The sequence below is a fragment of the Phyllostomus discolor genome, chromosome 3, assembly GCF_004126475.2.
Source record: "Phyllostomus discolor isolate MPI-MPIP mPhyDis1 chromosome 3, mPhyDis1.pri.v3, whole genome shotgun sequence".
NCBI classification, from domain to species: domain Eukaryota; kingdom Metazoa; phylum Chordata; class Mammalia; order Chiroptera; family Phyllostomidae; genus Phyllostomus; species Phyllostomus discolor.
This window is the reverse complement of record NC_040905.2, coordinates 125,506,890-125,530,864: the sequence shown is the minus strand read 5'-3', so window position 1 is coordinate 125,530,864 and position 23,975 is coordinate 125,506,890. Positions and strand designations below refer to the sequence as shown.

At 38.8% G+C, this 23,975-nt stretch overlaps 1 protein-coding gene across 1 annotated transcript in view; it reads left to right on the top strand.

Annotated features, from left to right (window-relative positions):
• The first annotated feature begins 4,131 nt into the window (after positions 1-4,131).
• The window catches only part of REXO5 (RNA exonuclease 5), a 32,703-nt gene continuing 12,859 nt past the window's right edge, over positions 4,132-23,975 (top strand). The window contains 5 exon segments of the mRNA XM_036020101.1: positions 4,132-4,159; positions 6,217-6,413; positions 7,024-7,194; positions 18,789-18,901; positions 22,819-22,945. Of these exon segments, the coding sequence (XP_035875994.1) occupies positions 4,132-4,159; positions 6,217-6,413; positions 7,024-7,194; positions 18,789-18,901; positions 22,819-22,945 (636 nt within the window).

The window sequence follows — 23,975 nt, the reverse complement described above, 5'->3', positions numbered from 1 at the left end:
GAGTCCTAGCCACAGCAATCAGACAAGAAAAAGAAATAAAAGACATCCAAATTGGAAGGAGGAAGTAAAACTGCCATTGTTTGCAGATGACATGATAGCGTACATAGAAAATCCTATAGACTCCACCAAAAAGCTAATAAATGAGTTTGGCAAAACAGTGGGATACAACATCAATATTCAGAAATCATAGGCATTTTTGTACACCAACAATGAAATATCAGAAACAGAAATCAGGAAAAAAATCCCGTTTGATATAGCATCAAGAAGAATAAAGTACGTAAGAATAAACCTAACCAAGATGTAAAAGACCTGTACTCAGAAAACTATACAACACTGAAGAAAGAAATTAAGGAAGACACAAACAAAAAGAAGTATGTACCATGCTCATGAATTGGAAGAATTAACATCATCAAAATGTCCATATCCAAAGCAATTTATAGATTCAATGCAATCCCTATTAAAGAACCAATCACATATTTCACAGATACAGAACAAACATTTCAGAAATTTATATGGAGCCATAAATGACCCAAATAGCTGCAGCAACTTTCAGGAAGAACAAAGTGGGAGGGATCACAATACCTGATAACAAACTGTATTACAAGGCCACTGTAATCAAAACAGCCTGGTACTGGCATAAAAACAGATAGACCAATGGAACAAAACAGAGAGCCCAGAAATAAACCCAAGTCTCTGTGGTCAATTAGTTTTCAACAAAGGGGGCAGAAGCATAAAATGGAGTAAAAATAGCTTCTTCAACAAATGGTGTTGGGAGAGCTGGACAGCTATATGCAAAAAAGTGAAATTCGATCACCAAGTTACACCACACAAAAATAAACTCAAGGTGGATAGAAAATTTAAATATAAGTTGTGACACCATAAAAGTCCAGAGGAAAACATAGGCAGGAAAATCTCAGATATTCCATGCAACAATATCTTCATTGATATGTCCCCTAAAGAAGGAACATAAAGGAAAGAATAAACACAGGGGACCTCATCAAATTAAAAAGCTTCTGCATGGCTAATGAAAAAGCATTAAAATGAAAAGAGAACCAACTATATGGGAAAACATATTTGCCAATGACACCTCAGACAAGGGTTTGATCTCCAAAATATATAAAGACCTTAACATGTCTCCACTCCAGGAAGACAAACAACCCAATAAAAAAATGGGCAAAAGACTTGAACAGATACCTCTCCAAGGAGGACATACAGAGGGCCCAGAGGCATATGAAAAGATGCTCAGCTTCACTAGCGCTCAGAGAGATGCAAATTAAAACCACAGTGAGATACCACTTCACACCAGTCAGAATGGCTATCATAAACAAGTCAAAAAACAAGTGTTGGAGAGGATGTGGAGAAAAGGGAACCCTGGTGCACTGTTGGTGGGAATGCAGACTGGTACAGCCACTGTGGAAAACAGCATGGTATTTGCTCAAAAAACTAAAGATGGAACGCTTTTGACCCAGTGATCCCACTGCTGGGATTATACCCTAAGAACCCTAAAACAGCAATCCAAAAGAACCTACGCACCCCAGTTTTCATAGCAGCACAATTTACAATAGCTAAGTGCTAGAAGCAACCTAAGTGTCCATCAGTAAATGAGTGGATAAAAAACTATGGTACCTTTATACAATGGAGTACTACACAGCAGAAAGAAAGAAAGAGCTCCTTCCCTTTGCAACTGCATGGATGGAACTGGAGAGCATTATGCTAAGTGAAATAAGCCAGGCAGTGAGGGACAAATACCATATGATCTCACCTTTAACAGGAACTTAATCAACAAAAGAAAAAAGCAGGCAAAATGTAACCAGAGACATTGAAATTAAGAACAATCTGACAGTAACCAGAGGGGAGGTGGGAGGGGATAATGGGGGGAAGGATTTTCAGGAACAACTATAAAAGACACATGGACAAAACCCATGGGGGGTGGAAGCAAGGGATGGAGGTGGGTTTGGCGGAGTAGTGGGGTTAAATTGTAGACAACTGTAATTGAACAATAATAAAATAATGATAAATAAATAAATAAATGTTGTAGTGTAGGTGAATGTTAGAGACATTTATTTGGACTTGTTATAAATTAGTTTATTTTCTCTAAGTGCATATTTGATCCAAAATTACTCATTACTTCGTTGGTCCCTGAAAAAAAGTGACTTGTCTTTAATGCTATATTTAATTAATGTAAAATGTCTTTAAGTAACTTTTAGTATTTTTTCATATCTTTGCTTTTATAATTTTCACAAATGAATAAAACAATTGAACATATATATTGGGTATTCTGTCCTTAGTGGCATTAGAAAACTTCAGTATTATGAAGTTATGACTTTTCTATCTCTCAATTATATTTGTCTATAGTCTTAAATTGTGTGTTAGAACAATACTTAATGTTTGACTTAAGTATTCCAAATAGTAGCAAAGTCTCTAGTAAAACAGAAAATTATTATTACATTGCTACAGAATAAGGTAATTAAGTAAAGTAAATAATTTGCATTTAAATATAAATGCATATTTTCAGAACAAAATATATTTTACATATTCTAGAATATGCATCTTATAACTTCTACAGTATATAGTTATTAGAAGTATATTCTATCCTTAATCTCTACACTAACTAGTTGTGGGAAATCATTATGGTATCTCAATTCTCTCATTAGGGTGATCATCACATGATCTCCTCTGCCCTTTACCAATGCAGCACAGTATGCTCTTATAGTCATATATGCTCATGTAATTCAGAAACCAAACATAACAATCTATAACCAAATATGACTATTAATGCTGTGCTAGCAATGACACAGCATTGTTATCAATGACTATTAATGGCAATACTTTATCAGTCATACAAAAAATCTACTTCAAATGGCCCATTTTTTTCCATTTATATCTACATTAGTGTGAAATTAAAGCAAAGGATATGAGTTGAACAAGTACTCTTTTTATTCAGTATTGTAGAAATAGCATAATAACTGTTTTCACTAAATCATCTTCATCTGGATTCAGAATAAAGAAAAAACAATCTAGAAAGATTAAATTAAGGTTTAAATTTTTAAAGTATCCCAGAACAGTAGTTTTGAAAATATGAATAAATTTACTTTTCTTGGTTAACATCTGCTAGGCACTTGGATTTTTTTTTCTGGCCCAGAAGGTTAACAAGTATAATTCTTATTAGAGATAAAGAATTACATAGTGCGATGGTACTCATTTATGATTGATACAATATTTTTTACCTACCAAATAACAAATGCACGTAATTTTACTTCTGAAGTAGATAAATCTGAAATCCCAGTGGCAAAAACAATTTTCTTCTGTTGCGGAATCTTCTAAATCCATTTACAGAACTGAGATAGGCAAATCTTCAGAGGGACCCCTTCATCAACTTCAGTGTGCATAGAGTCATAAAATCTGAATTCCAAAATCAAATTTCATAATTATTGAGCACATAATTAGGCAACGTGGGGCATATAACGAAAAAGAGGTTCTACTGACAAAGAGTTTATCTAGTGAAAAGATGTTATAACACATGAGAAAGGAATAATGTAATGACTAGAACTCTGCAAGGCAGAAAAAATTAATTTACCAATCTAAAAATCACAGAAATATAATAATTAAATCCAGACCACCAAAAATTTTATGTATTAAATTTCCATAAAATAAATTTGATATTCATTTTTACAACATTATTCTTCCTAATTTTAAAGATTTCAGTGGACTTCTGGAGAGGACATTATTTCTCCTAATGCTAAATAAATCTAATTCCCAAATGGTATATAGCTATTATTTTCTTTTTGAAACTGATTTCTGAATTTTAATATTTGCATCATACCTGCTTATTTACTGTTGGGGGGGGGGGGGGTTAGGTGAAAAGAGAGGTAGGGAAAAGGGAAGGGCATACCTGCTTTTTGCCTGTCAGTTCCATGCAAAATTCAGAAAGAATTGGATGTTCCTGAGGCTGATCATAAGCATGGAATTCAGATTCAGTCTCTGCAGTTGATGTGCTCAGCAATAATGCTGGAAATTCAACTACATAAAAGAACTATCAATTGACACTTAAACATATAATTGTTAAATTAATGCTGAGTCAATCGTTGTTTGAATAAAAGCATATTAAAATAACCAAAGCACTGTGATGTAATGGCTATAATTAAAGTCGTGCCAAAAAGTAAGTCAAAATATTAAAGTTGAGTATATCTACTTAAAAGTCTTGAATATATTTCCACAATTAAATATAAAAACCATATGGAAGTTAAAATTGTCTTTTTGCAAAGGTATTTTTTTTCAGTTTCTATGAAATTTAGATTTTGTATGTAATTCTAAAACAATTATTACTTTATTTTTTTTGAATTTTGGGGGTGACATTGGTTAATAGAATTATACAGGTTTCAGGTGTACAATTCTATAATATATCATCTGAATATTATATTGTGCGTTCACAACCCCAAGTCAAGTCTCCTTCCATTATCATTTATCCCCCATCCCCTCCTTCAACTCACCCCGACAAAAACAATTATTTTATATGATGACACAGGCATTAGGTTTTTGTTTTCTTTTGTTGTTAAGTCAGTTTTTATAGTAAACTACCAATTCATAGACCATTTTGTTTTCTTTAACTGTTGACTCTTTTATATCTATACACTTTAAAGTGACTCATCTAATGCTATCTTTGGCCATTAGCAGTCCAGACTTACTTATTTCTGGGTCTGGTGGCATTTCCTATCATTCCAACATGTCAACTCGAAATCAATGACAAGTAGTCAAATAACTGCTCTACAAAAGATGACGGTATACTTTTGCTTTACCAATGTTAAAGTGGAAGCTACAAAATAGTTTTTAAAAGAACCTAAATTTGCTTCTTCCCAGATTTTCATTTGCTGGTAATTAATTCTCCTAATTAATCCAAGCTGCCTAAAAAATGTACAATAACTCCATGAAGGGTTAAAGGGACTTTGAAAATTCTCCATGTTTATGCCTGAACTGTGACCTTCATTGAAAAAGCAAAATATGGTGCTATCTCTCAGGAAGAACTCCAGGAGATTAGTACCTTTTGATCTTACCTGTTCCCTTGAGAATTGGCCCTTCTCCAGGAGGGAACGGTTAATCAATCAAAATCACACATGGCCCTTTGCACATAGCCACGTTTGTCTAAAACAATTTAAGTATAGTCCCCAAAGCGAGACTTTGAAAACCCACCCGAGAGAACTTCGCTCGGAACTGTTCCCAGACGAATCCCGACCACTATTGCCTCTTGGGATTCCCCAGCGTCTGTGTTCCAGTATAGGTGATTTCCCGTCTGGTGATGTCTGCTCTTGATTCTTGCTTTTCTTTTTGCTCTCACTTTAACAAGTGCTTAACTATTCACCTTTAGGTCTTTATTGTCTGGGAATCTGAACCTCCAAACTAAGTGGCCACAATCTCGTACGTGCCCCTTAACGGCACACACCCCATTTGTTTAACTCAGTCACACTCCTTGAATAGGTAAACAGATGAATGGTTTAGCTCATTATTAAAGTATTGTGATAGGGAGGAAATTGAACTAGATTTTGAGAACAAAAGACTTTGGTTCTTGCATTGCCACTCTCTCTTGATTTTAGTAGTCATTTTACCTATATGGACCCCAAAGTACATATTTGCATACTTCGACTAATTTTCTGCTCCCTTATTTTACAATAATATTGAGTACTCAAGTGATTATAGAGGTAAAAGTGCATTGAAAAGCTTATTTTCCTTTGCATTTTTCAAGCCCTTGCTATAGTGCACGACACAGTTCTGAGGAGATAGGACAAGTCAGGTCCGGTCTTCTAGGAACTTAAAATATCTGGGTAAAGAAACTTGACACCTACGGTAAATTACTTTAGGTTAATAAATGGTAAAAAATCCCCAAAGGCAATACGCTGAGTCCACACAAAGAGTTGAGTTTACTGAGGTCTTGACTGTGGGTGAAGCAAACTCTTGGTAGACACCTGTTTTGGTTTTGTGTTTAAGGGATGTGACTGGGAGTTGGGGTTAATAGCTAACATTTACTAATTCTTACTACATTGCAGACAATGCACTGTGACAGTGACCTCATTTAATCTTCAACTGTACATGGTAGTCGCTTTTGCTACCTATATTTAATGATGAGAAAACGAATTCAGTTTTCGCCAAAGGACACTTGGTTTGAGTCCAGGATCCTCCCATTCTGAAGCTCATGCTATTCGCTAATACATTACCCTCCTCTAGAAATGGGAAACGTAAACAGCATGTACAGGAATCAGGGGCAAGGCCACAATGATTCATATTATGAACTGAACGGCTCACTAGGAAGTGGTGGAGTGAACAGCTTTATGGGGGCAGTGGGGACTACTGCGATTTCTGAACCATTCACGGGGCGCTGTCCAATAGTTCCCCCGAGGCCTAGACTCCAGCTCCAAGGCTCGGTTGGAGACAAGAGGTTGCAGAGGATGGAGGCTGCTTCCACAGCAACCCCCAGCTCAAATCCCACCCAGCCCTGCGGCCTACCGCCGCAAAGCACAGACAGAGGCGCCCAGCACTGCCCTTCGCACACTCCGCCAACCTCTTCCTCACCATTCCAGGCTCTAGTTTCTCCGCGCTGACCAGCTGCCGGAAGTCTCCTGTCCTCCACTTCCGGTCCGTTCAACTGCCTGGCACAGCTGGTTGGCCGCAGCTCACAGGTTTGGGGCGGAGGCAGGGCGGAGGCTTTGGTCAACCTTTGGCTGGCTTCTTCTACAGATCTTAGGGCACCAGGGTATGGGGCGTGGTTTTTAGTCCGGAAGCCGCTCTGGGGCGCCCTCTCACCTGTTTCCCTTCTATCAGAGGCGCGATTGGTAGTTGGGGAACCGTTCGGAGCCCGGAGTTCAGTGCGATCCGTAAAGCCGTTAGGCGTGGGTGCGCGGTCTTCTCCCCCCACCCCAGGACTGGGCGACTGTAGCACCTTTTCCGGTGAGCGCGAGCAAGTTGTGAACTGAAACGAGGAGCTAAGGGAGGTTGTAGGTTCTCTGGAGGCAGTGTAGGGAATCGTGGCTCTAGGGATTCTTCAGCTGTAACTCCGCTCTCCATTGTCTCTTGGAGCGGGAGAAGGAGAAAGACGGGTGGCAAACTGAGAAGGGCAGGAAGAGGTGGGCCCCGAGCAAGCTTGTCGGGACTGCCGAGGCAATGAGAGCCGGTTGGGAGCCTGAGGAGAGGCAGCCCGAGGCCAAGGTGAGCGACCGGCACCCGGTTGGGGGTTTGAGCTCCCAGACCACCGTGGGGCCCCGGACATGGTCCCGCTCTCCACTGGCCTCCTGGGACCTGCTTAACAATCTGTAGAGTGGGAGGTACTAGCACCTTCCCTAGGGCTCCTGCTTTCGGTTCAGGCCGGTGTTGGTGCCGGGTAGGTGACGAAGGTTCCCTCAGCTACTGTTGGGTTGCGTTGTGTTTAGGAGCCGTACTGGGTTCCGAGCGCGCCCTGGTGCCGGCTCCATCCTTTTGTCGGACGTCTGGTTAGTAATGGGGGACGCCCAGGGTACCGAAGGGACAGCTGTGAAGAAACAGGTTCTCATGTAGAGAGATAAACGACAGATAGAATAAGTCATGTAGTAGGTTAGAAGGGAATTAGTGCTGTTAGAAGGGAAAAGTTTTTATTAAAATGGGATTCAGGTTTTTTTTTTTGGCCGATCAAATTGGCGAAACAATTTTTTAAAAGTTAATGGGGTAAGAATTACAAGGAAATTGACAAATTGACGCATCACTTTTTTTTGGAAACAATCTTAAACTTTAAGAAAAGTTGCAAGAACAGTACTAAAAACTTCTCCCCGCCAACATTGAAAGCAGTTGCTAACATAGTGCTCCCCCAGATATTTTAGCGTGTTTTCTACAACCAATCCAAATCATATGGATACATTGTTACCTACTGTTTAACCCCCCTACCCTGACGGGGTTTCTCCAGTTGTTCCACTCATGTCCTTCAGCAGAATAGTGTGTTGTGTTGAGTTGTATTTCCTTCAACCCAAACCCTCATTCTTTTCCTTGGTGTCCAAGACCTTACCGCTTTTGAAGAATCCTACAACAGTTATTTTGTAGCATTTCTCTCAACTTAGGTTTGTCTGTTTGCTTATTGATTAGATTCAGGTTATACGTCTTTAGCAGATATTCCTGTAACAGAAGTGGTACTCTGTTCTCTTGTTACCAGGTTACACATGATTTTAATTGTGCCATTTGGTCATATTAATCTTGATTAGTTGATTAAGATAGTGCATGCTAAATTTCTCTAAATTTGTTTCTCTAATTTTTGCGGGTATGTGCTTTCATTAAACTTGCAATTTACTAATTTTTTCTTAATGTGAACTCTTGGTTACCTATTGTATTCAGTGGGTTATAATCCATTCTCATATATATTTTTTATTTTATTTTAATTGTTCAAGTACAGTTTTCTGCGTTTTACCCCCATCCCAGCTCACCCCCCCCAGCCCTCCCCACCTCCCTCCCGTTTCCACCTCCCCTTGTTATTGTCCATGTGTCCTTTATACTTGTTCCTACATACCCTTCCCTTTTTCCCCTGAAATCCCCTCCTCTCTCCCCTCTGATCATTGTCAGCCTGTTCTCAATTTCAGTGTCTTTGGTTATATTTTGCTTGCTTGTTTCTTTTGTTGATTAGGTTCTGGTTACAGGTGAGATAATATGGTATTTGTACCTCACAGCCTGGATTATTTTGCTTAGCATCCATTCTCAAATTTTTTTTTAATTTTAATCATTGTTCAAGTACAGTTTTCTCCCTTTTACTCCCATTCCAGCCCACCCACCCAACCCTCCCCACTTACCTCCCATTACTACCCTCCCCCTAGTTTTTGTCCATGTGTCCTTTAAATTTGTTCCTGTAAACCCTTCCCATTCTCCCCTGAAATTCCCTCTTCTCTCCCCTCTGGTCACTGTCAGTCTGTCCTCTATTTCAGTGTCTTTGACTATATTTTGCTTGTTTCTTTGTTTTGTTGTTTAGGGTCCTGTTAAGGGTGAAATCATATAGTATTTGTATTTCACTGTCTGGCTTGTTTCGCTTAGCATAATGCTTTCCAGCTCCATCCATACTGTTGCAAAGGGTAGGAGCTCCTTCTTTCTTTCTGCTGCATAGAATTCCATTGTGTAAATGTACCATAGTTTTTTGATTCATTCATTTAGTGATGGGCATCTTGGTTGCTTCCAGCACCTAGCTATTGTAAATTGTGCTGCTATGAACATCGGGGTGCAAAGGTTCTTTTGTATTGGTGTTTTAGTGCTCTTAGGATATAGTCCCAGCAGTGGAATTGCAGGGTCAAAAGGCAGAGCTTCTGAGGAAGTTCCATACTGCTTTCCATAGTGGTTGTACCAGTCTGCAGTCCCACCAGCAGTGTACTAGGGTCCCCTTTTCTCCACAGCCTCTCCAACACTTGTTGTTTGTTGCTTTGTTTATGATGGCCATTCTGACTGGTGTGAAGTGGTATCTCATTGTGGTTTTAATTTGCATCTCTTTGATAGCTAGCGATATTGAACATTGTTTCATGTGTCTTTGGATCTTTCGTATGTCCTCCTTGGAGAAGTGTCTGTTCAAGCCCTTTGCCCATTTTTTAATTGAGTTCCTTGTCTTCTTAGAGTGGAGTCGTGTAAGTACTTTATATATTTTGGAGATTAAACCCTTGTCTGAGGTATCATTGGCAAATATGTTTTCCCATACAGTTGGTTCTCTTTTTATTTTGATACTGTTTTCTTTAGCTGTGCAAAAGCTTTTAATTTTGATGAGGTCCCATTTGTGTATTCTTTCCTTTATGTCCCTTGCTCTAGGAGACATGTCAGCAAAAAAGTTTCTGTGTGAAATATCTGAGATTTTCCTACTTACGTTCTCTTCTAGGACTTCAATGGTGTCATGGTTTATATTTAAGTCTTTTATCAACCTTGGATTTATTTTTGTATAAGGTGTAAGTTGGTGCTCGAGTTTCATTTTTTTGCATGTAGCTGTCCAGTTCTCCCAACACCATTTGTTGAAGTGGCTATTTTTATTTCATTTTATGTTGCTGCCCCCTTTGTCAAATATCAATTGACTGTAGAGACTTGGGTTTATCTCTGGGCTGTCTGTTCTGTTCCATTGGTCCATGTGCCTGTTTTTATGCCAGTACCAGGCTGTTTTGATTACAGTGGCCTTGTAGTATAGTTTAGTGTCAGGTATTGTGATCCCTCCTACTTTACTCTTCTTTCTCAAAATTGCAGCAGCTATTTGGGGTCCTGTATGGTTCCATATAAGTTTTTGAAGTGTTTGTTCTATGTCTGTGAAATATGCCATTGGTACTTTAATAGGTATTGCATTGAATGTGTAAATTGCTTTTGGTAGATTGGACATTTTGATGATGTTAATTCTTCCAATCCATGAACACGGCATATGTTTCCATTTGTTTGTGTCTTCCTTGATTTCTTTCCTCAGTGTTATGTAGTTTTCTGAATACAGGTCTTTTACCTCTTTGGTTAGGTTTATTCCTAGGTATTTTATTTTTCTTTTTGCTATTTCAAATGGGATTTTTTTCTTGATTTCTGCTTCTGCAGTTTCATTGTTGGTGTACAGAAATGCCTTTGATTTCTGGATATTGACTTTGTATCCCGCTGTTTTGCCAAATTTGTTTATTAGGCCAAGCAGTTTTTTGGTGGAGTCTATAGGATTTCCTATGTACACTATCATGTCATCTACAAACAGTGACACTTTTGTTTCTTCCTTTCCGATTTGGATGCCTTTTATTTCTTTTTCTTGTCTGATTGCTGTGGCTAAAACTTCCACTACTGTATTGAATAGAAGTGGCAAAAGTGGACATCCTTGTCTTGTTCCTGATCTTAGTGGAAAAGATTTTAATTTTTGCCCATTGAGTATAATGTTGGCTGTAGGTCTCTCATATATGGCCTTTATTATGTTGAGGAATGCTCCCTCTATTCCCACTTTGCTGAGTGTTTTTATCATAAATGGGTACTGAACCTTATCAAATGCTTTTGTGCATCTATTGATATAATCATGTGGTTTTGTCTTTGCTTTTGTTTATGTGATGTATTACATTTACTGATTTGCGAATATTGTACCATCCTTGCATCCCTGGAATGAATCCCACTTGGTCATGGTGTATGATCTTTTTAATGTACTGTTGGATGTGGTTTGCCAGTATTTTGTTGACGATTTTAGCATCAATGTTCATCAGCGATATTGGCCTGATGTTGTCTTTCTTTGTTGTGTCTTTATCTGGTTTTGGAATTAGGAATATGCTGGCCTCATAAAAAGAGTTTGGGAGTCTCCCAGCTTTTTGGATTTTTTGAAAGATAGGGGTTAGCGCTTCCTTAAAAATGCTTTGTAGAATTCTCCTGTGAAACCATCTGGTCCAGGGCTTTTGTGTGTTGGGAGTTTTTTGATTACTGCTTCAATTTCTTTTGCTGTTATTGGTTTGTTCAGGCTTTCTGCTTCTTTTCCATTGAGTTTTGGAAGATTACATATTTCTAGAAATTTATCCATTTCCTCTAGGTTTTCAAATTTCTTGGCATACAGTTTTTTGTAGTAATTTCTTACAACCCTTGGTATTTCTGTGGTATCTGTTGGAATTTCTCCTCTTTCATTTCTGATTGTGTTTACTTGGGTTTTCTCTCTTTTTTTCTTGATGAGTCTGCTTAAAGGCTTGTCGATTTTATTTATCTTTTCAACGAATCAGCTCTTGGATTTATTGATCCTTAGAATTTTGCTTTTAGTCTCTATGTCATTTAATTCTGCTCTGATCTTGGTTATTTCCTTCCTTCTGCTTGCTCTGGGCTGTCTTTGTTGTTGTTCCTCGAGTTCTTGTAGACGTAGGGTTAGGTTGTTTGTTTGAAATGTTTCTAACTTTTTTAGGTGGACCTGTATCGCTATGAACTTCCCTCTCAGGACTGTCTTTGCTGTGTCCCATAAGTTTTGGGTTGTTGTGAGTTCGTTTTCATTTGTTTCCAGAAACCTTTTGATTTCTTCCCTAATATCATTCTTGACACATTCATTGTTTAATAGCATGCTATTTAATCTCTATGATTTTGAGTGTTTTGGGTTTTTTTTTCCTTGGGGTTGGTTTCTAGCTTCAGTCCCTTGTGATCCGAGAAAATGCTTGGTATGATTTCATATTTCTTGAAATTGTTGAGGCTTATTTTGTGTCCTATCATGTTGTCTATCTTTGAAAATGTTCCATGTACATTTGAAAAGAATGTGTATTTAGCTTCTTTGGGATAGAGGGTTCTGTGTATATCAATAAAGCCCATTTCATCTAGGGTATTGTTCAGTGCCACAATATCTTTGTTGATATTTTGTTTGGAAGATCTGTCCATTTTTGATAGTGGGGTGTTAAAATCCCCGACAATAATTGTGTTGCTGTCAATATCTTTCTTGAAGTCCTCTAAGATTTTCTTTATGTATTTGGGTGCTCCTGTGTTGGGTGCATATATATTTACACTGTTTATGTCTTCTTGGTGGATTCTTCCCTTGAGTATTATGAAGTGACCTTCTGGGTCTCTCTTTATGGTCCTTTTTTGGAAGTCTATTTTGTCAGATATGAGCATTGCTACCCCAGCTTTTTTTTCCTGTCCATTTGCTTGGAAAATTTGTTTCCAGCCCTTCACTTTCAGCCTGTGCAGATCTTTTATCCTGAGGTGGGTCTCTTGTAGGCAGCATATGTGTGGGTCATGTTTTCTTATCCAATCAGCTATTCTATGTCTTTTGATTGGAGCATTTAATTCATTTACGCTTAAGGTTATTATTGAAAGGTACTTATTCATTGCCTTTTATGTTCGTGTGATCCTCCCTCACTCTCTCTTTTCTTTTCTTTCCTTAAAGCAGTCCCTTTAGCATCTCTTGCATAGCTGGTTTAGTGGAGGTGTATTCTTTTAGACTTCTTTTGTCTGAGAAGCTTCTTATTTGGCCTCCTATCTTGCTTGAGAGCCTAGGTGGGTAAAGTAGCCTTGGTTGCGGACCTCTGGTTCTCATTACTTGGCATATTTCTTGCCATTCTCTTCTGACTTGGAGTGTTTCCATTGAGAAGTCAGCTGTTAGCCTTATTGGGGCTCCCTTGTATGTTATTTCCTGTTTTTCCCTTGCTGCCTTTAATATTCTCTCTTTGTCTTGAAATTTTGCCATTTTAATTATGATGTGTCTTGAGGTGGGTGTCTTTGGGTTCCTCTTGATTGGGACTCTCTGTGTTTCCTGTATTTGTGTGCCTTTTTCTCTCATCAAATTAGGGAAGTTTTCCATAATTACTTTTTCAAATAGGTTTTCTATCCCTTGCTCTTCTTCTTCTCCTTGGTATCCCTATTATACAGATATTATTACGTTTCATATTGTCTTGCATTTCTCTTAATCCCTCTTCATTCTTTCTGAGCCTCTTTTCCTTTTCTTGCTGTTTCTGGGTGCTTTCCTCTACTTCGTCCTCTAGCTCACTGATCCGATCTTCTGTGTCACCGATCCTGCTTTTCATTCCTTCTACTGTGTTCTTCAGTTCAGAAATTGTATTCTTCATTTCCTCTTGGTCCTTGTTGAGAGTTTCTGTTTCCTTTTTCCTGTTGATGTAGTTTTCAATGAGTTCATTGTCGCTTTCCTGTAGTTTCTGGTAGCTCATTGTGAGCTCATTGAGCTTCCTGACGATCATTGCTTTGAACTCAATATCTGATAGTTGAATTGCCTCTATTTCATTTGCCTCCATTTTTTTTAGGCTTCCTCCTTTCCTTTCATTTGGGGATTGTTTCTTTGTCTTCCCATTGTTTGTGAGACTCTTCTTGTTAGCCTCTGTTTCTTAAATTGATCTGTTCTGACTCCCTGGGTTTGTTGTGTGAACTTCTTTAGTAGAATAGCAGGGAGTTTCAGTGGTGCAGTTTCCTTGATCTCCAAAGCTCACTGGTCTTGGGCTGTCAGTTAAGTTGGCTTTGTGTTTGCCTTTGAGTTTTGATTGTTGTTGGGTCTTTCTTTGGTGGTTCATTCCCACCAGCTGGTTAAATGAGGGTCACTCTGTCCACCCCCTCCTGTATTTTGTTGTCCTGGTGAGGGCAGGTTGTGTTGAAGCTGGTTCTTCCGTGTGTATAAGGTTTAAAGAATTCTCTCTTGCTCTTGTTCAGTTGTTTGTATTGGGTACTGTCTCTACTGTTCAGTCGTATTTCCAGATATGTAGTCCTGGATTGAGATTTGTGTGGTTACCACTCCCTCCTTCACCTTCTTCTATTGTTATCTGTTAGTGGTTCCTTTGTTGCTGGGTTTCCTCTTCCAGTGGGTATCCTGATCTTCACCACCTCCTCCTATTCTTTTTTGTCATCAGTTGGACGGGGAAGGCAAAATGGTTTAAGACAGCAACAGCAAATTCTATGATATTTACAGTAGCAGCAAGTAGGAAAGAGATAGGATAGGAGATCCTTTGACTATGTATAGTGTTAACTGTGATCTTCCACCGAGCTAGCTGATTTTTAGAAAGGATGGAAAGAAGATAAGACTCTTGTTGGGGAAGGAAGGATTGTGAGTTGGATCTATAAAGCAGGGAGGTTGTGGGAGGTCAGATTCTGAGGTAAGGTGAGAATAAGGGATAGTACATCGGTATAGTGTGTGACAGAATAGAGTTATCCACGACAGTAATAGAGTTCAGGAAACTTTGAAATGGGCTAAGATCTGGGGGGGCGGTGTTGTGAAGTAATTACAATTGCATGGAACAGCAGTTATGTACAATAATATTATGGCAACAATCATATGACAGAATCTATGAGATCTAGATAACAAGAATAGAGAGTACAGAACCTCGTAGTGTGCTAATGGGACATAGGTGAGTTAAAGGACGGTAGATTAGCAATACAGTATGGAAAGAGATATCAGGGGAAAGCTGTTCAGGTCATACAATATATCCAGCCTAGCAAAGCAGGCTATACAAAAAGAAGAGGGATACAAAAATACTATTAAAAAAGGATGTAGGAGTACTGGAAAAATAATAATAATACAAATATGCAATAAGTTGCAGGTTCTCTGTAATAGAAGAGTGAAATTTGTCTCACTGTCCCAGTCGTTGTGATGCCCCTTCTTTGGGTTCAACTTTGGTCTTTTCACAGATCCAGGATTTTGTCTCACTTGTGGTTATTTAGAAAAAATTTTAAAAAGTAAAAATAAAAAAGGCAGATGAAGGAAGAAGAGATAAAATTGGAGGAAAGCAGGAGGAAGGAATAAAACAAGAAATCAGGAAAGAGGAAAAAGAAATCAAAAGAGAATAACAACAATAAAATTTAAAAATTAAAAATTGTTAAAAAAGAATAGAATCAAATTAAAAAGTCTCTTGGTTTCAAAGTGGCCAAACTGGTTTTTCTGCTCTTGCTTGCTGAGGCAGGCTGAGGGGTGATTGGTATGGCTTTTCTTCCTCAGTCAGGGGAACTTGCACTGGCTCCCTCACTGTCTGGGAAGCTAACATGGCTCAGCCTTGTGCCCTGGGTATGGGAATCAGGTCTTTCCCCAGGGTTACTGCTGTGGACTGAGGTGTGGGGATGCTCTCCCTTCACACACGCCCATGGCTGGGTGGCAGGGAGGCTGGAGCGACTGATCACTTTAGGAAAATTCCCCAAACAGTGTCTGTCTATTCACTCCTTCCTCTTGAGAAATTCCTCCTGTTCAAGCCTGCCTCTCTGCACAATGGCCTGGCTTCTCCCGCAGCCCAACTCTCCAGCCAGACCAGTGACTGTGGGGGTCAGGGCCTGCTTCGAGACCCAGCCTCTCCGGTGTCCACAGCCTCCAAAGGTGCTCACAGCCCCTGTGTGTTTGCTAGCACCTGGATTCCCTCCCAGTGCAGCTCAGACTTTGTTTGGCTGGGGAGGAAGCAGTTGTCCCAGCTCTCTCCCAAGGACTCTGTGGGAAACCCAGCAGCAGGCCCTGGGCCTGGGGCAGGAGCCGCCAGACCACACGCTGGTCCCCGGGTCCCTACCTTGTTGTAGCACTGTTCTTAGGGTCCAGTTTTTCAGTTCCGCCACAATCCTTGGTCCTCTATTTTCATATATGCTGAAGTATGTTGGTTGCTTGCTTCTCTACTACATAGATCGGTCAGGATTTTCTCCCCTGAGCAGAGGGAAGCCGAATCTGCTCCTTCCTACTCTGACGCCATCTTAGCCCCCGCCCCCATTCTCATATTTTGATGATGCAAATATCCCAAATTTGGCCATTGAGTTAGTTTCTTTGTCCTTTTGACATGACCCCTTCATTATGTAATCATTTTCTTACTTCTCTGGCATAGATGTTCTAGGCTCATCTGTGCTTTCCCTGTCACCAGCCATTTCTCCTAGGATACTTAGTTCTTTTTAATAGCAAATGACATTTAGAAACTCAAGACCTGGGTGCTAAATGTATTCATTGTCATTTGGATGTTCATACTCCCAGAAGAGAGCTAGGAAATATACACAAACACACATACAAGTGTTTATAGTTAAACTTTTATAATATTAAATATTTTATATTTAAATCAATAATTCATATTACCAAATTAGTTTTATTTATAAAAGTTGTTTATGCCCTAGCCAGTATGGCTCAGCTGGGTGGGGAGTTGTCCTGAAGCTGAAGAATTGTGGGTTCAATTTCCAGTCAGGGCACATACCTAGGTTACATGTAGAATCCTGGGTCCTGTTGCATTTGGAAGGCAACCAATTGATGTTTCTCACATTGATGTTTCTGTCTTACAATCGATGTTTCTTTATCCCTCTCCACTCTCCCTCTTCCTGTCTCTCTAAAAGCAATGAAAAGATATACTGCAGGTAGAACTTTTTAAAAAAAGTTGTTTATAATTTTCATTAAAATATTTAATCAAATTAATACTTAAATGTATGTCATATTACATTAAATATGTATCCACACATAGTGAAAAACCATGAATTCATATCAGTATCTCTACTCCCAATCCAATTCATAGGGTTCATTCTAATTTTCTCCTTTTTTATACTTACAATTTTCTGCTCTACCAGTAAGAAACCTAACTCCCATTATCTTCAATATATTTTATCAGTCCCCCATTGCTGCATCTGCCCCACACCCTCCTCAGTGACTAACTTGGGCTCTGTCATTCTACACCTTATACCAGGTTACCCTCCTGTGTGAATGCCCTCCTCACTAATGTGACAGACCCTTATGCATCTCACATGGACACCTTCACTCTATTTAGGCTCTGAAACCTGTGATACCACTGTTGTTCTCCAGCATTGATTCCCTCTTTACACTCAACACTTGCTGATTTGATGCCAGGACTCAATGCTCTTCACTTCCTAATGCATGGATGACCTCCTCATACTGCTTAGGCTTTGACACCCACATTGGGCCTCCCACGTCTGTATTAAGTGCCTACCCCTAATCCTGGGCCATTTCCCCTATAGGATGTCCTTTTCACCCTTCTCAGACTCAGACATCCCTTGCTCAGTAACCATCTAAACCCCTACTTCATTCATTTCCACCTTTTTCAGTCGCACCCATTTTGGGTTGATAAATAGAAATTGGTACCTTCCTTCAGGAGTTAGCAGTATTTGTCAGAATGTCAGATATATTAATACATGGTTATTTTGACCAGGAATTTATCCTAATAGGTATACAAGTATACTTGTAATACTGTTATAATATTTTTAAAAAACTATCATCAACAGGGATTTTTTCAGATAAATTAAAAGTTTTTAGGTAAATTTAGAGAATGGACTGTTAAAATTAAAAAGTCATGGGAAAAATAGCAATAATAATAATAATAATATTTGATGTTTATTAAGTCCTACAATACATCAGGTTCTAGCCTCAGTACTTGCACTATCTCATTGATCTTACCAATAATCTGATGAGGTAGATTATAATTACTCTATATAGATGAAGAAACTGCATTTTAGGGAGGCTAAGGCACTTGTACCAGATAGTAAAGCTGGTATTTAAACTTGAGTTGTGTTAAATCCAGGGTGTGAGCACCTTACCACTAGACTCCCCTGCCTCTCTGGTTAAAATGAAAATGGTAATTTTCTCTTGAGTTATACAAGGACAGGTGACTTTTACTTTCATTTATTGTCTGTCTTTTATGTTTTACCTTTCTGTATTATCTGACTCTTTTTAAAGTAAGCACAATATATTTTAATAACCATATATAAGTACAAAGCTATTTTAAGGAGGAAACATCAACTGTAAGACAAACATTTGCTTCAGTGAACTCCCTGTTTCCCCAGGATAATGTCTAACTCCTTAGCTTAGACCATATTGATCTTCTGATCTGGCTCCACTTCTTTCTCCTCTCATATTTTTCTACTGCTCTGCAACATGCAGTCTTGGCCCTGCCCAAACCAAACTACATGTTTGTGTGCAGTGTTTCCTTCTACCGGCCTGACTCTATTTTCAAGGCTCAACCCCAGTATTTTCATCTCAGTGAAGCTGTATCCCAAACACTCTAACCCTCAAGGCAGTCAGTCAACCTCCTGACTCCTATACCAGTATAATAGCATTTACCCACATTGTATTGGAATTAACCTGTTTCTGCATCTTTCCTTCTAGTAGAATAGACTCCTTGAGGGCATGAATCATGTTATATTCATCATGTTACCCCTAACATGTAACCAAGTATCTCTAATTAAGGTTCTGTGTCAGTGTTTATTAAATATTCCACTAATAATGTCATATCACAGGTTGTAGTTTTAGACCTTCCTTTTTGTTTAATTAGAATCCTCCTTATGTTTGAATATATGCTAAAAGCATCAGAAACTAGAATATTTTAATAATTTGCCTTGCTTTGTTACTGTTCTCAATACTCATAATTTGATATGCCCTCATTTAATCTTTACAGAAAGCATACTTATGTACCATTTTATTTGCTGAAAACTGTGAAGTAACCCATGACTACCTATGTGAATTTCTGAAGTATGCAGTTCTGGGCAAATCCAGTGTTCCCAAACCTAGGTATGAGATGAATTTAATTGGTGATGGCTTAGAAACCTGAGGCTTCTAATCAGTGACTAGAGGGCCATATCTTCCTTAACTGACATTATTTGTTTGCTATACACAATTGCATAAAAAAAAACTTTTTGCAATAGTTGCCAACAATTGTATTTGGGAATTTCTTTATAAAAATTCAAACTTTTGACTTCTTCAAAAACTCAAAGATCTGCAACTGCTCATGTGTTCCCATATGGCAACAATTTGTCAAAGCTGAATAGTGGCCTCCCCTTTAGATGGGGCATATGTACTTAAGTGTCCCACTTGGCCAGCTTCCCTTGTTTACAGGATCTGTCTGGCTGCTATAGGTATTTTGGTTTGTAACCTCCAATGGAGACCCAATTGGAATAACATGATCATAAACAAGGGCTACCAGTGCTGGCAAGAAGATGGAGAAAGGGAACCTTTATGCACTGTTTATAGGATTGCAAATTGGTGCAGCCACTGTGGAAAACACTATGGAGTTCCTAAAAAAATATTTTAAATATTGATTGAACTCCCATATAATTCAGCAATCCCACTTTGGGTATTTATCCAAAGGAAACAAAAACAGTAATTTGAAAAGATATCTGCACCTCAACATTATTTACAATAGCCAAGATATGGAAGCAACCTAAGTGTCCAGGAATGGACCAATGATTTTAAAAAAATAGGTGCATATGTATACAATAGAATTTTATGCAGTCAAAAAAGGAAGGAAATCTTGCCACTTAACAACAACATGGATGGATCTTGAGGGTATATTATGCTACATGAAATAAATCAGACAGAGACAAATACCATATGATTTCACTTATACTTAGAGTCTAAAGAATAAAATAAATGAACAAACAAAACAGACTAATAGATACAGAGAACAAACTGATAGTTGCCAGATGGTAGGGACGTTTGGGGGCCAGGTGAAAAGAGTAAAGGGATTAAGAAGTACAAATTGGTAGTTACAAAATAGTCAAGGGAATGTGAAGTAATAGCATGGGAAATATGGCCAATATTGTAATAACTATGGTGCCAGGTAGATACTAGAATTATTGGGGAGTTCACTTTATAAATTACATGTCTAATCACTATGCTTACAACTGAAACTAATATAAAATAACATTGAGAACATAAGGACTTCCAGCCAAAATGGAGGTGTAGGTAGACACACTGTGCCTCCTCACACAACCAAAACAAGGACAACAAATTTAAACACAAAAAACAACCACAACTGACAGAAAATGGAACTGTATGGAAGTCTGACAACCAAGCAGTTAAAGAAGAAACATTCATCCAGACTGGTAGGAGGAGCAGAGATGGGCAGCCAGGTAGAGAGGCCTCTCAGCAAGGTGGCAGCTGGAGGACCCGGGCAGGCAAGGCAGCGGCTGGTAGACTGGGTGAGGTGGTGGCTTGCAGACTGGGAAGTCCCACATTTGCATGCAGATAAACCAGGAGGAACAACTAGGGAGTGAGACAGACTGAATAACCTAGGGTTCCAGTGCAGGGGAATAAAGCCTCAAAGCCTCTCACTGGAAACACCTGTGGGGGTTGAGGGAGCAGCAGGAGAAACTCTGAGCCTAACAGGAGAGAGAGTTCATTGGAGAGACCCACAGGGTCCTGGAATGTAAACAAACCCACTCACCCAGGAATCAGCGCGAGAAAGACCCAATTTGATTGTGGGTAGCCAAGGAAGTGACTGAATACCGGTGGAGAGTGGAGCAAGTGGTACTGTCTCCTCTTGGACCCCTCCCCCACATACTGCACCACAACGCAGTTATGTGGGTTGCCCCACCCTGGTGAATACCTAAGGCTCTGCCCCTTACTACATTATTACATAACAGGCATGCTCAAAGAAACAAAAAGATGGTCCAAATGAAAAAACAGTTCAAAGCTCCAGAAAAAATACAACTAAGAGATGAAGAGGTCACCACCCTATCAGATACACAGTTCAAAACACTGGTTATCAGGATGCTCCAGGAACTCACTGGGTACTTCAACAGCATAAAAAAGACCCAGGCAACAATGAAGGTTGCATTATGTGAAATAAAAATCTATAGGGAACCAACAGTGACAGGAAGGAAACCAGGACTCAAATCAATGGTTTGGAGCAGAAGGAAGAAAGAAATATTCATCAAGAACAGAATGAAGAAACAAGAATTCAAAAAAATGAGAAGCTTAGGAACCTCCAGGACATCTTTCAACATTCCAACATCCGAATCATAGGGGTCCTAGAATGAGAAGAGGAAGACCAAGGAATTGAAAACGTAATGAAGGAGAACTTCCCCAATCTGGCAAAGGAAGTAGACTTCCAGAAAGTCCAGGAAGCTCAGAGTCCCAAAGAAGTTGGACCCAAAGAGGAACACACCAAGGCACATCATAAGTACATTACCCAAGATTAAAGATAAGGAGAGAATCTTAAAAGCAGCTAGAGAAAAGGAGACAGTTACCTACAAAGGAGTTCCCATAAGACTATCAGCTGATTTCTCAAAAGAAACCTTATAGACAAGAAGGGGCTATAAAGAAGTATTTGACGTCATGAAAGGCAAGGACCTATATCCAAGATTACTCTATCCAGCAAAGCTATCATAATAGAAGGGCAGATAAAATGCTTCCCAGATAAGGTCAAGTTAAAGGAGTTCATCATCACCTAGCCCTTATTATATGAAATGTTAAAGGGACTTACTAAGAAAAAGAAGATCAAAACTATGAACAGTACAATGACAACAAACTCACAGCTGTTAACAACCAAACCTAAAAAAAAAAAAAAAACTAAGCAAACAACTAAAACAGGAACAGAATCACAGAAATAGAGATCACATGAAGGGTTATCAGTATCACTGGGGGAGTGGGAGGGGGAGAAGGGGGAAAAAGTACAGAGAATAAGTAGCATAAATGGTAGGTAGAAAATAGGGAGGTTCAGAATAGCATAGGAAATGTAGAAATCAAAGAACTTATATGTACAACCCATGAACATGAATGCTAGTGGTAGGGGGTGTGCAGGGTGGAGGGAAATAAAGGGGGAGAATGGGACAACTGTAATAGCATAATCAATAAAGTGTATTAAAAATAACATTGAATGTCAACTATAATTGAAAGAAAAAATAAAATTATGTGTAATGAAAGTTGCTTTTTTACATGTATCAATAGAGAGATTTTTCTTTTTTTGAATACTTAAATCAAGGTCCTCCCTTTTTATTTTATTCTAAATTTTTTATTTATTGATTTTAGAGAGAAAGACAAAAGGAGGGACAGAGAGAAAGAGAAACACTGATTTGTTGTTCTACCTATTTATTCACTCATTGGTTGATTCTTATTTGTGCCCTGACTAGCAATTGAACCTGCAACCTTGGCATATCAGGACGATGCTCTAACCAACTTAGCTACCTGGCCAGGGCTTGCAATAGAGAGATTTTCAAGTGCACACAACTGTCTTGTTGTGGGGTGGGGTTGGCTACCTCAAAACCCATCTTCTGCATTAACAAATATTGCTATTGGTCTGTCAGTTTATCTACAACCAGCCTTCTTGCAGCCACTCATATGATTACCTGCTTAGGAAGAACCACCAAGCAAGTTGGGATCTTGAGGGGATTTGTAAAGTGACATTGGTTCTTATTAAAACATTTGAATTTAAGATTTGAAGCAAATTTTTGCAGAATTTTGGATTTGAATACAATGCTTTTCACATGTTAATTCTACTAGATTTGAATGTAATAAATAATTCTCAAAGAGATCTGTATTTTAATCCTGGGCAGTAATAGCAGTTTTCCATTCCCAGGCAGTGAGTGAGTGATGATAAACTCCATTAGCTGTTGCTCACTGCTTTTGTCCACACTTCCTTTCTGTATGCCTGTAACTGACTTGACAGTATCAACCTTAGCTATGTTGGTTTGATGTTTTTTCAACAGATGGGGCCAGCTTTTTCACCAAAACCACCTGAACAACGTTGTGATTTTTGTACTTCAGGGAATGAGTCAGCTACACTTTTACAGGTTCTATTTGGAGTTTGGATTTCTCCAAAAGGCATTAAGACATGTGAGTTAAGAAAACATATTGGAGCCTGAGTCAAGTGCTCCCACCCAGAAATTAGTGCACATGTCCCAAACCATGCTCCCTGGTGGCCTGATTGAAAAAGTGATAGAAGTTGTAGAAAGAGAAAAGACTAAGATGCAGATATCGTGTTCAAAGTGAGTTTGTCTTTGATTTTCTTTGGTAATCTAGGCAAAACACTTATTCCCAGATTGCAGTCTATAGTTCTCATGTTGATTTTGTCTTGTTTTATTTGGGGTATGGTGTTTTTAAGAATTGTAAATTTATATGTGCTCTGTATTTCAGCCTCTCTTGAGACCCCTTAGAAAGTATCTGGAGCTGAATAGCAGCTGTCATCTTTAGCAGAGATATGTGCTCTCCATTCTCCCATAACTTCCACCAGTTTCTTTGGGGCTGTTTCATCCATTTACCCCTGAGTACATTTGAGTTGGTGAGCCCTAATTTAGTTTTCTTGGGTCTCCATTTCTTTTTGTGCTTTCATTTATTGAACACTACCTATGTGTTAGGCCGTACATTAATCATGCTGTGTCTATCATCTTTAATTCTTTCAATAGTCCTGAGAGATAGATATTTTTACTCCCATTTTATACATAGAGAAACTGAGTGACTTGTCCAAGGTATAGCAAGTGGCAACGTTGGAATTTACCCTCTGGTGAGCCTAAGGCTGCAGCTTTCAACTACTTTGCTTTGCTGTGTCATCTGTCCTAACCTATCTGGCATGTTTTCTGCTGAAGTAATAGATTTAGGAGTGCTTTAAAAAAATATAAGGGACTTTTCTAAGTTACACATTTCTGTTAATGTTTGTCTTACTTACAATGAATAAAATTATACTCTGGTTTCTCTTCAGATCGTATAAATCTTTCGCCTTTTACTTACAATGAATAATTGAAGAAGCAAAGAAAATTTCTAGTGTAGGATAAATGTGGCTTCATGTACGTAGTCACTTTTACACATTAAGGAAACAGTCCTCATTTTACAGTGCAAGTGAATACGATCCAGACCTTCTGTAGTGCTA